Here is a 12456-nt window from a genome sequence, read left to right as displayed (position 1 = left end):
TCTGTAGTCAGAGTGTCCTGAGAACCCAGCAGGCAGCGAGTGCATCGAGTGCCGGAGTGAGGCCTTGAGGGAAAGCAGGATTCAGGGGCTGAGGCAGGCCCGGCTGTAAGGGAAGGGAGGCCCACGTCTGCACCCGGCACCGGGCATGCAGCAGGTGCCCTCAGGCTGCACGTGTGTGCACCTGCTTGCTCTCTTTTTAATTAATCTTTTTTTTTTAACTGAGTTATAATCAACAGAGAACATTATATTAGTTTCCGGTGTACATCACAGTGTTTCAGTATTTGTATATAGTGCAAAGTGATCACCACAATAAATCTAGTTAACATCTGTCACACACAGTCACAAAAATTTTTTTCTTGTGATGAGGACTTTAAGATTTACTCTTAGCAGCTTTCACATATGCAGTATGGTATTTTTTTTTTAATTTTTTTTTTTTTTTAAAGATTTTATTTATTTGAGAGACAGAGCACAAGCAGGGGGAGCGGCAGGCAGAGGGAGAGGGAGAAGCAGGCTCCCCGCTGAGCAGGGAGCCCGAGGTGGGACTTAAGCCCAGAACCCCAGGACCATGACCTGAGCTGAAGGTAGATGCTTCACTCGCTGAGCCACCCAGGCGCCCAGGACTTACATATTTCATAACTGAAAGTTTGTACCTTTTGACCCCCTTCACCCATTTCAACACCCCCACCCCATCTCTGGAAACCACCAATCTATTCTCTTTATCTGTGGGTTTGGGTTTTTTGTCTGTTTTTTAGATTCTGCATATAAGTGGGATCATATGGTATTTGTCTTTCTCTGACTGACTTCATGTAGCCTAATGCCCTCAAGTTCCATCCATTTTGTTATAAATGGCAGGATTTCATTTTCTTTGATGGCTGAGTCATATTCCATTGTGTATTTACACCACATTTTTATCCACTCATCCATGTCTTGGTTTTACTTGTAAATAATGCTGCAGTGAACAGGGGGGTGCAGAGGTAGCTTTTCAGAGTAGCGTTTTTCCAGCAACACAGGACGTGCACAGCTCTGGGGGTGGCCTGGGGGTGGGTGGGCTGTGGGAGGGGGCGGGGCTGCAGGCCCAGCCCTTGGTGACGGGCCGCCTGTGCATCTGTTAGGGCCCTAGCTGTGCAGCGTGAGGTGGGTGCACGTGTGAGGAGAAGGTGGGGTCCCAGACTTGGGAGGCGGCTCCCTCTCCTTTCTGTGGAGAACTCTCAAGGAGGCCAGAAGCAGGTCCAGATTATCCAAAGTTAATGTGGTTGTTAAGGTGGATAAATACCCAGTAGTGAAATTACTGGATTATAGGGTAGTTCTATTTCTAATATTTTGAGGAACCTCCATACTGTTCTCCAGAGGGGCTGCACCAGCTTGCGTTCCCACCGACGGTGCACGAGGTTCCCCTTTCTCCGCATCCTCCCAACACCTGCTGTTCCCTGTGTTGTTGATTTTAGCCATTCTGACAGGTGTGAGGTGGTGTCTCATCGTGGTTTTGATTTGCATTTCCCTGATGATGAGTGATGTTGAGCATCTTTTTGTGTGTCTGTTGGCCATCTGGATGTCTTCTTTGGAAAAACGTCTGTCAGGACCTTCTGCCTATTTTTAAATAATTTTATTTATTTGCTATTGAGTTGTAATGAGTTCTCTGTGTATTTTGGATATTAGCCCCTTACCATATATATGATTTGCAAATATTTTCATCCATTCAGTAGGTCATGCCTTTTCATTTTGTTGATGATTTTGCTGTGCAGAAGCTTTTTAGTTTCTGGCCTGATTTGTTTATTTTTGCTTTTGGAGTCAGATCCAAAAATCACCGCCAAGACTGATGTCGAGGAGCTTACCACCTCTTAATTCTCAAAACCACCCAGAGAGGTGTAGGAAAATTTTTACGTTTTACAAAGGAGATAATGTAAGCTTAGAAAGAACTTTTCCCCCAAGATTATGAGGTAGTCAGTAGTGTGGCTGGGGTTTTAGCCATTTCTGTTCGACTGCAAAGCCTGCCTTTTCCAATGTGACATAATGCCATGCAGGCCAGGGAACGGTCTGAGCAAGGGTGTGGAGACTAGAAAGTGCATGGGGGTGCTTTCACTAGAAAGGTTTGGTTGAAATTTGGGGAGAGTGTGGGAAATGTGGTTGGAGGGGCAGGTAGGGACCAGATTGTAGGGTGTGACACTGCAGACCAAGAACTGTGAGCAGCCTTTATCCTTCTGGTGAGGAGAAGCCAAGCAAGTGTTTGAGCTGAGAGCACGTCCAGTGTGGAGGCTTCATGTCATCTGGCCAGCCCCTGTCCCATCAGCCCTAGTACATGCTGCACAATTAGCCAGTGGGGCACTCGACTGGTGCTTGGTGCCCTACCTTCTTTTTTTTTTTTCCTTTTTTAAATGAGTAAGCTCTGTGCCCAGTGTGGGGCGACTTGTTATGTGTTAAGCGAGAGAGCATTTACCTCTGTGGTGGGGTGTGAGGGCGGTTTCCGTGAGCTGGGTTGGAGAAGGATTGGCGGGGGGTCAGACTGGGTGTGGGGACCAGCCACGGAGGCAGAGGTGGGCCTCAGAGTAGCAGGCAGTCAAGGCCATGCGTCCATCCGTCTGAGAGCCTTGACAGGTTAGAGGGTCATGGCCCCTTCAAGGTCGAGGTGCTGCCTCCCTGACCTCACAGGTGGTGGGAGTCCCTAGAAACAGCTGATCAGACTGTGGCCGTGCAGCTTCATGTTGGAGGCTGTTCGCCTCGAAAGAGTGCCTTTGCCCAGACCTACCCCTCCTCTCCCCAGTTAACCAACCTTGAGGTTAGCGATGAACCCCAGCACACGCATGCAGCATTTGTGGCCATGGATGCCCCTCTCTGTCCTCCTGGACCTGTGTGTGCTCTCACTGGGCGCCCAGAGGTCTGGGGAGGCTGGGACTTAGAAGGCAGGGTCTGAACCAGAGCCGTTCAGCAAGGCCTTGGTCTCCCAGAGGCAGTGTCCACACACGCAGAGGCCAGGATGGCCTCAGGCTGTGGGGGAGGCACCGTGGGCTCTGACTGCAGACTGGAACGCTGTCAGAAAAGGAATGAGTGGCAGGATATTGTCAAAAGGTCCTGCCTGCTTTTAATCCTGTAATTCTTTGGGTTAATTTCTTTCTTTCAAAAAGTAATGTAGGAGGGGCGCCTGGCTGGCTCAGTCAGTGGTGTGTGGGACTCTTGATCTCGAGGTCATGAGTTCAAGCCCCATGTTTGGTGTGGAGATTACTTAAAAATAAAATCTTAATAGCAACAAAAAATAATACAAACATAGTATATGCTTATCGGGGAAAAACGTAAAGCATGTAAGGGTAATGAAGCAGGTCGTGTCTCCCTTTTATCCCCGACTCCTTGGAGTTTGATATAAGTGCTTTTACACACCTTCAGCGTGCGTGTGCGTGCGTGCATCTCTCTCTCTCTCTCTCTCTCTGCTGACGGGATCATACTGTCCTACTGTCTTCGAACTGGCCTTTTTTTTATTTAACTGTATCACAGACATCCTTCCATGTTTTAACCACAAATCTTTATCATCTTAATGGCTACCTATTAGATTGTTTGGACATCCTGTAATTTTCATAACTGAACCCTTCTTGTGATCTGATTTTGCTACTGTAAGCAGTGGACACCCTTATGCAGTATGGTGAATGTCATTGTCGTCCTGCGTAGTTTATATCCAGAAGTCTTAGATGTAGAGTTTCTGTGTCCTAAGGCATGGCTTCTTCACATACTGATAATTGCCGCTTTCTGCTTGGGATGGGTTTGGCTGGCTTATGCCTCCCCAGGAGCATGTGTGAGGCCCCTGTGCTCCCAGTGTTGCCAGCCAGGCGGATGTGCGCCTGGAGACGGGCAGGCTTGGCCCCCGTAAGTGGGACCTTCGCTGGTTGTGGTGGAGAGGCTGCTCATGTAATCAGCTTCCACAGCTTCTTGCAGGAGCCAAAGTGAATGAGTTAACGAAGCATCGCCAGACTGCCCTCCATCTCGCCGCCCAGCAGGACCTGCCCACCATCTGCTCCGTCCTCCTGGAGAACGCAGTGGACTTCGCTGCTCTGGATGAGAATGGAAATAATGGTAGTCGCCAGTCATCCCCCTGTGCCCCATGCTGAGTGCCCTCAGTAGTGCCCCCAGTCTGGAGGTGGAGGTGCACCAAACCCTGGTCCTCCCCCCTCCGGGAGGCTGGTTACAGCAGCAGAGCTATAGCAGGGAGGGCTCTGGGCTGGGCATCTGCCCTCCCACGGACCATTCCTGGGCAATTTTCCGTCTGCACGGTAACCCTAGAGCCCTAAAGCGATTTGTGGTAAAACCATGAAGTCTCCGCTCTGGGTGACTGTGGAAGCAGAAAGCACAGTCTTACGAGGCTGCATGCACAGCTCCGTCCTGGGGGGTGGTGAAGACTGGAAGGGATCGCTGTGTGAGTAGACAGGGACTGCTCCAGCCTCGTCCCGTTCCAGGGGAGGTTTGTGAGCAGTCCAGATTTCCTGTGTGGGCTCCTGGGCTTGCACAGTAAGAGGGTTTACTCTCCAGCTCTTCATCTTGCTGTCATGCACGGGCGGCTCAACAACATCCGGGTCCTCCTGACCGAGTGCACCGTGGATGCCGAAGCCTTTAATCTACGGTGAGTATGTGTGGTCCAGAGCAGAGGCCTGGGCTCCACGTCTCTTGGCCTGCCCCTCACAGCTGCGGTCACTGTGCCTTCCAGGGGTCCCCAGTCCACGCTGTAGAACTAACTGGCCACAAGAAACAACAAATGTTGGAGAGGTTGTGGAGAAAGGGGAACCCTCTTACACTGTTGGTGGGAATGCAAGCTGGTAAAGCCACTTGGGAAAACAGTGTGGCGGTGCCTCAAAAAATTAAAAATAGAGCTACCCTATGACCCAGCAATTGCACTCCTGGGTATTTACCCCAGAGACACAGATGTGAAAAGAAGGGGCACCTGAACCCCAATGTTCATAGCAGCAATGTCCACAGTAGCCAAACTGTGGAAAGAGCCGAGATGCCCTTCAACAGATGAATGGATCAAGATGTGGTCCATATATACAATGGAATATTACTCAGCCATCAGAAAGGATGAATATCCACCATTTGCATTGACATGGATGGGACTGGAGGGGATTACGCTAAGTGAAATAAGTCAAGCAGAGAAAGTCAATTATCATATGGTTTCACTTATTTGTGGAACATCGGGAACAGCCTGGAGGACATCGGGAGAAGGAAGGGAAAAATGAAGGGGGAACGTTGGAGGCAGAGGTGAACCATGAGAGACGAGGGACTCTGAGAAACAAACTGAGGGTTTTGGTGGGGGATGGGTTAGCCCAGTGATGGGTATTAAGAAGAGCACGTACTGCCTGGAGCACTGGGGGTTATGTGAAAACAATGGATCGTGGATCACCACATCAAAAACTAATGATGTATTGTATGGTGACTAACATAACATAATAAAATTAAAAAAAAAAAAAAAAGTAACTGGCCACTAGGGCACTTGAGCAACTTTGGTACCTTGGAATGTTTCTTTTTGAAAAATACTTTGTGGAAAAACTTCTGTGACCTACTAGGTGTCTTTAAATTTATCCGGCATCACAGAGTTCAGATTACATCTTTTGTGCATGATGCCTGTGGCTGACCCAAAACCCGGCTTTTCCCACTTGCTTGGTCAGAGGCCAGTCGCCACTGCACATCCTGGGACAGTATGGCAGAGAGAACGCAGCAACCATCTTCGAGCTGTTCCTGGAGTGCATGCCTGAGTACCCTCTGGATAAACCGGACGCGGAAGGAAACACAGGTACGTCAGCCTGCGCGGATGTCCCGTCTCACTGGGCTCCCACTTCCTGGAAGGACAAGAGCCTGGGCACACATGCCACCCTCGAAGGGCACTCCACCTGGCGCATTGGATGGGGTTCTCGGAGCATCTGTTGCCAGTGCCGCCGCAGCGCTCCACACTGTCTCGTTTGGGACACACACATGTCGGAAACGTCTCTAGAGCTCCCGAGCCATACTCCTGTCCGCATGCCTGCCTGTCTGTGTTTTCTGTCTTCCTTTAACCCCTTGTCTGTCCCTGCACACGCTTTAGGAGAATGCTACAATGTGTGTTGATGGGCTTTGAAAACGTGGCCAGTTACACATAAGAGTGGGGCGGGTGTCTTACTGAGGCCCCTCCCGTGGTGCTGCTCGGCTGCCCACGGTCATGGCGTTAATTCGTGTAGCTGTCACCACATTTCTGATGGGCTCTTGAATTTATATTCTCGTCAGCAGTGCAGATAGCGTGTCCCCATTTTTCAAGTAGGGAAACAGAGGTGAAACCCACATCTCTTTGTTCCCAATCCTGGGCTCCGGAGCCTCATGCTGCTGCTTTGTTCCTGTGCATTCTCCCTCCCGCCAAACAGAGCCGCCTCGGCCTTTGGCAGCGGTGCAGTCTCCCAGAAGCATCCCGAACCTTACATGGGACCAAGTGTTCCGTCTTCGTTCTTGGTCTCACCCCATGAATGTGTTGTGATGAGCCTGAGCCCGAGGCAGCCGGCCGCAGGAGTGAGCTGTGGGCCCAGCACCCGCTGCCACGCAAGCCACTGTCCAGGAGCTGGAAAGGGGCAGGCAGGCACTTCTCCTCAGGCTTCCAGTACACAGGCCAGGGTCCTGGTGCCTGGCTCTGTACTGTTCTGGGTGGTGACACTGGGTAATTTTGTAACCTCTCTGTGCCTCTTTCCTCATGTGAAATAACCCCCATCCAACTGCATCGTTCAGAGAATGAAGTGAAAGGATTTAAATGCAGGGTGATGGGGAGGGAAGCGAGGGGCCAGCAGCAGGCCTGGCGGGAGCCTGGACGCCCATGGAGCTGGTGCCTGCACACAAGAGGCCTCCCTGGGGTGGAAGGACTTCTGGAGTATGAGCCCGTGCTGATGTTTCTCTCCATGTGTACACACGTCACAGGTCTTTAGATGTATTTATGTCGTGTAACGAGAGAGCTTTGTTCCCCTGTGCTCGTGCCAGTGTGCCCTTCAGCGTGTGGCCCCCGCTCACTTCTCTTGGAGCAGAGTGCTCGGTGGGCTCCAGAGCAGCTTGGTGGCCCCCGGGCTTGTGGCCCTCAACTGGGCAAAGCTGCATCCCCCGTGGACATCTCCCCAGAGTGTGTGTGGGGACTTTGCCGACACACGTGGTCAGGGCCTGTCCTGCCCTCAGCCGGGCCCGGGTGGGAAGGAGCCCTGCCTGTGGTTTTGTTTTCCAGTGCTGCTCTTGGCATACATGAAAGGGAATGCCAACTTGTGCCGCGCCGTCGTCCGCTCTGGGGCTCGCCTTGGGGTCAACAATAACCAGGGAGTCAACATCTTCAACTACCAGGTTGCCACCAAGCAGCTTCTGTTTAGACTGTTAGGTGAGTGGCTACTTTCCTGCTCCTCCAGGGCAGACACAGTTACGGCGTGGGTTGTTTAGATGTTCTGGTGACCTCTGAACTCCAGAACACACCCGCGGTTTTCTTGGCCCCGTATAGGACTTTCTGTGAGGGCCGTGGTGGGAGAGGGGCTGTGAGCAGTCTTCCAGAGCACTTTGGGGCCCCGCCCATCCCCCGCCCCCCAATCCCACCAGCGATCCATAAACTCACAAATGTGTCTGTTCGTTAGGGCAGGTCACCCTTGCTTGGCCTCCGGCAGCTTCTCTGCACATCCTTCATCCTTCCACCAGTGCAGGCTCTCTGTGTGCTCTGCCCCACTGACCCCTCCTTTGTTCCTTCTGTAGTGAGGAGCGTGCACTCTGGGTGGTCTTGTATGTGCCAGTGTTGTCGCGTCCCTGCCGAGGTGGCACCGGCGCGGCGTTACTAGCCCAGGGTCTGGGCAGAGGCACGCACTCCCAGGCTCCTAGCAGCTCCGTGACATTGGCGTGGTGACTTGCCCAGTGTCCCTGCGCGGTCCACAGCAGGGCGCTGTTTGCCGTGCACAGGGGCCGCCTTCTCAGAGCTCGGAATGGGAGCCGCCACCCTGGCACTGGTGTGGAAGGTGCTGGCAGTGACCGATCACGTGCTGCCCCCTCCCTGTGAGCTCAGGCCGCGTGCGCAGGCAGAGCACTTCCGAGTGGCAGAGGGCTGGCGTGGTTCTGCTGTCCGTGCTGATCGTTCCCAGCCCGAATGCTCCACAGCTCACACCAAGCCCTCACCTGCTCCGGCTCTGCTGCTCCTGTGTCTTCTGCCGGTGCCCACATCACAGACCTGGCCCCTCCGTCACCTTTGCTGCTCATTCTTGGCCCACCCCCGTGCAGCCACCTGCTCTCGCAGACCTGCCCCTCCTCCACTGGCCCCTTGCTGTGTGCCCCCGTCAGTCTTCCCAGCCGACGGTCTCTCCCACTGTGCCTCCCGGTCTGGCTGCCCCTGACCCCCCGTGTCCCCCACAGATGCCGTGCTGTCACAGCACCTCGAGCACCGCCCCTCCTGCCCCAGCCCTCCTGGCAAGTGCCAGGGCTCCAGAGCCTCCCCGGGACGCTTTCCCTGACAGCTCAGAGCGTGTTGCTTTTGCGCCCACGTGTCACTGCGATGGCCCCCAAGGCCACCTGGCACGGTCACTCTGATGGGGACGGGTTCTCTCCGCCTGTTCTTGCAGATATGCTGTCCAAGGAGCCTCCGTGGTGCGACGGGTCCACCTGTTACGAGTGTGCCGCCAAGTTTGGAGTCACGACTCGCAAACATCACTGGTAAGGCCCTGGGGTTCCGGGGTTGCTCGCCAGAGGGTCGACGGCACTTCTGCCTGTCACTGCTTCTGCCTTTCTCCGTGAGATGCCGTGAACCTGCCAGGGCCCAGCGCAGAGCCTGAGTAGGTGGGGCGATTCCGCTGCAGGCGGTGCGCGGGGAGGGTGGGAGCCTCCCTGCTCCCGAGAGCCGAGGAGCTGTGCCCGGCAGAATGAGCCTGTTCTTAGGCAGTTGCTGAGGGGCTCTTGATCTCGAAGAGCCTTCCCCGCTAGCATTTTAACGTGCCTGCAGGCCAGAATTGTGTTCGCACCGACTCGGTAGGACATGTGTTGGTGGGTGGCAGGCACATGCTATTGGCGCCGCCGTGGCTGCTGGAGGCCCCCCTCACACCCCCTTGCTTTGCTTCCACAGCCGCCACTGCGGACGCCTTCTTTGCCATAAATGCTCGACCAAGGAGATTCCTATTATAAAGTTTGATCTGAACAAGCCCGTGCGAGTTTGCAACATTTGCTTTGATGTACTGACTCTGGGGGGGGTCTCTTAGGGAGCCCCCCGGCCACACCCCGGTCACCTCCCCAGCAGCTGTTCTGCTCACCAGCCTGACCCACCCAGAGCAGGGGTTGGCCGGCCCGTCTTCCTGCGGAACAGACTGAACGATTGAGGACCACGGTGCGATTGACCCCATTTCGAGGATCCGGTGGGTTGTCCGTGTGTCCGACTGGGATTGAGGTCCCTGGACGACTCGGGGGGGCAGCCGTGTCACCTCGCGGCACCTGTGACGGGGGTTGGACTCCATTCGCGTGCAACTTGCAAGGACACTCGGAAAACCGTTCCCCTCCCGGTGGCTTAGTGTCCGTGTTGAGCGTTCCCGTAGTCTTCCTGCGCGGCCGGCGGTCAGAGCCCTGCAGGGCAGGCGGGCGTCTGGCCGCTCCGTGAGCGCGGTCTGCGCTCTGGTGAGTGGCAGTGCGCAGCGTTTTCATAAAGATGATAGGATACTCTTGCCCGAAGTCTTTTTTTTTTTTTTTTTTTAAACCTAAGCTGAGATTTTTAGTGAGCTGCCCCTTTAAAAAAGGTGAAATCTTTCTAAACAGGGTTCAAAGATGAGAGCTGAAAAATCGTGGCCTTAACAACTGAAAGCTTTACCTGTCTTGATGCTCCTGGGTTCAGGAGTGCGGCGTCTCGTTCTCTCATTTGGCTGTGTCCTGCCCGCAGAGGCCTCACTCTGCCACCGGGGTGGTGGAGGTGCTGTTTGCGCTGCACTTTTTATACAGCTGCATTGTGGGTGATTCCGATTTAAAAATCCATATTCAGAAATAGCCTCACACATCCACGCGTTAGTGATTCTAATGATCGGCTCTGATGGGACCTCAGTGCACACGGAGCTGCAGAGCGTCCCTGGGAGCAAGAGTGTCACCCGGGCCCAGCGGTGGGGAGGGGATCGTGCAGCCTCAGGCCGGCAGGTGCAGGAACCCCGAGTTCCCAGCGGCGTGCCCCGCCCAGCAGGTCCAAGCCGGTTGGGAACACGCTGGCTCGTCTGCGGAATGAGGCTCCAGAGCTTCCTGGCCCTAGTCGCTGCTAGTGCGTATGCTAACCCTGTGGCGCTAAACGTCTCCTTTGAAGGTTTGGCCAGTTTTTTAAAAAATGTACATTTAAAGAGAAACTCCTAGCACTGCTTTAAAGAAAGAAACTCTGAGATAAACATGTGTGTTCATGAGTTATTCTCAGAGATTAACAGTCTCGATTGTAATGCTGATTTTTTAGACATTTAAAAACCACTACATTGTTTTTGCATTAATGAAGTATGGGTATATGTGTAAAGGGACTAAATATTTTTTTGGGTAGTAGTATGTTCTCTCTGTTGCTATAGATTTATACATTTTGTTGCCTAAATGTGTGTGTAAAATGAGCTGATAAACCAGAGTGCTACTTTTTAATATTTCTGTGATTCATGAGATATATAAGCTTTCTATGTTAATATGAGCTTGTGCACAATGTTTAAAAGAAAAAATTAATTAGAAGAGTTCCCCAGTCCCCTAAGTCTGTGACACATTTCCTATAGACTTTTTACAGAGGAACAGCTGGTCTTGGCAGACACTCGCCTACGTGAGGCCTGTGGTCAGCTTCCATTTTCTGGTGCCTGAACGGGGCCACAAGGAAGTAGGGCTTCGTGAGGTGGCCTGGTTCTGTAGTTGGAAGGTGAGATAATTATGCTTCAGATGTGAATCGAGGCAGTTGGTACTTTTATACTCGCTCTTTCCATGTTCATGGTGGAGAGTGGAGGATGGGAAGTCCATCAGGGATGAGGCTGACGGTCTTGCTCCTGCCCTGCCATTACCAATTTTAGTAACAATCTTGCCTCTAATTGCACTTAAAAATCTTAAAAGGCCTGTTTAAAATATGTCGAGTCCAGCTTCTGTTTCTTCACAGAGTCCAGGGATGGCTGTGGTACCGAGCAGCCACGGAACAGGGGAGCATTTTGTGAGTTCTGCGCCAGCTTCAGGCTGCGGCCTCGTACATGTAGACAGGGCACCTTTCCACAGCCTCGGGGGGTCTCCGGGGCCACGGGGGTGCTCGCTGGGCTGCATGCAGCTGCCTGTGGGACCCCACCCCCCCGGCACCACTCTTCCTGGCACTCAACGTGCTGTAGAATTGCAGGGTTGTTCTCCTTACAGTTTAATCCATAGCTTAAATACTAGTGGTGGAATCTCGGTTTTATTCAGGGAGTCACCAGTTGTGAGGAGTACAGCGGGAAGAATAAACTTTCTGAAACACAGTGTGTGCACCGTGAACGTTGTTACACTGCGTTAGCCCTACCTGCCTCCTGCTCATCGCCAGGCCCACTGGACGGCATCCTCCAGCAGTCTCTTGCACGCGCTGCGTGTGCACCCAGCGGCTGACTTGCTGCGATCCCCCAACGCGGGAATACCCCACCCAACTCAAGTGCCTCCACTTAGGACTTTCTAGTTCTCGGTGACTGTAGTGGTGTCTCGCCACATGATGTATCAACGTGTGTTGCCTCTGCAGTTTGCTGCCTGCGCGCTTGCCCGCCCCAGTCCGCGGTTTGGCCGAGGCTCGCCTGCCGTGCTCTCTCCAGCAGTGGGGTCCCCGTGCCCGCTAGCCCTCTACCTCAGCCCCGGGTCCCTTGTGGCCATGCCTGCACGGAGCCCAGCGTGCCGGCGGGTTCGCCCCCGCTCCGCTCGCGGCCCCCGCCTGTGCCACTGAACGATTCTGCGCTGATCTTATCCTTGGGCGTGAAGTGGAGGGAAAGCCTCGGGAGGGGCTGGGTGATGCTTAGACCCGAAAGGTGCACCAAGCCCCCAGGTGACAGGTGATAGTGCGCAGGTGAGACGCTGTCACGACGGGCACCGAAGGAGCTCCTGACAAGTCTTCTTGCAGTGCTGGGACTGCTCATGCCAGCCGCAGAAGAGGGGGGGGCGTGGAAGCCACATTCTCGTTGTAATTTAATAAAGTAGTCCGTGAAGAGCTGGCGGCTTGACAAGATAGGAGCACTCAGTGAGTTCCCTGAAGTCGTCACGGATGCCTTAATGACTTTCTCTGGAGGATTGCTGCCCGTACGGTCCCTTTGTGGTATAAATCACACGCTAACCCGTCGCACACAACACAACTGGACTGCTCGACTTCGTGGCCTGTCCTTTTGGGGCAGCTGTGTGAGACCGGGGGCAGGGCGGCAGCGGGGCAGGAACTGAAGGCGCACGTGCGGGTGGATCGCTTGGGCTTCCGAGCCGTCCAGGGCGGTGCTCAGTGCGGGACGGCGGTATCATGTGTGGGACCAGGACGCTTTGATC

At 53.7% G+C, this 12456-nt stretch overlaps 1 protein-coding gene across 3 annotated transcripts in view; it reads left to right on the top strand.

Annotated features, from left to right (window-relative positions):
* Positions 1 to 12407, top strand: part of ANKFY1 (ankyrin repeat and FYVE domain containing 1) — an 86917-nt gene extending 74510 nt beyond the window's left edge. For all 3 annotated transcript variants that reach the window (XM_027624834.2, XM_027624836.2, XM_027624835.2), the window contains exons 20-25: positions 3909 to 4056; positions 4510 to 4600; positions 5640 to 5764; positions 7202 to 7348; positions 8565 to 8655; positions 9062 to 12407. In XM_027624834.2, the coding sequence (XP_027480635.2) occupies positions 3909 to 4056; positions 4510 to 4600; positions 5640 to 5764; positions 7202 to 7348; positions 8565 to 8655; positions 9062 to 9194 (735 nt within the window). In that variant the 3' untranslated portion in view covers positions 9195 to 12407. The remainder of the gene's footprint in view (positions 1 to 3908; positions 4057 to 4509; positions 4601 to 5639; positions 5765 to 7201; positions 7349 to 8564; positions 8656 to 9061) is intronic.
* Positions 12408 to 12456: the final 49 nt, after the last annotated feature.

Source organism: Zalophus californianus, chromosome 16 (genome assembly GCF_009762305.2).
Source record: "Zalophus californianus isolate mZalCal1 chromosome 16, mZalCal1.pri.v2, whole genome shotgun sequence".
Taxonomy (NCBI): Eukaryota; Metazoa; Chordata; class Mammalia; order Carnivora; family Otariidae; genus Zalophus; species Zalophus californianus.
The sequence above is the reverse complement of the archived record's forward strand: the minus strand, read 5'-3'. Positions and strand labels throughout refer to the sequence as shown.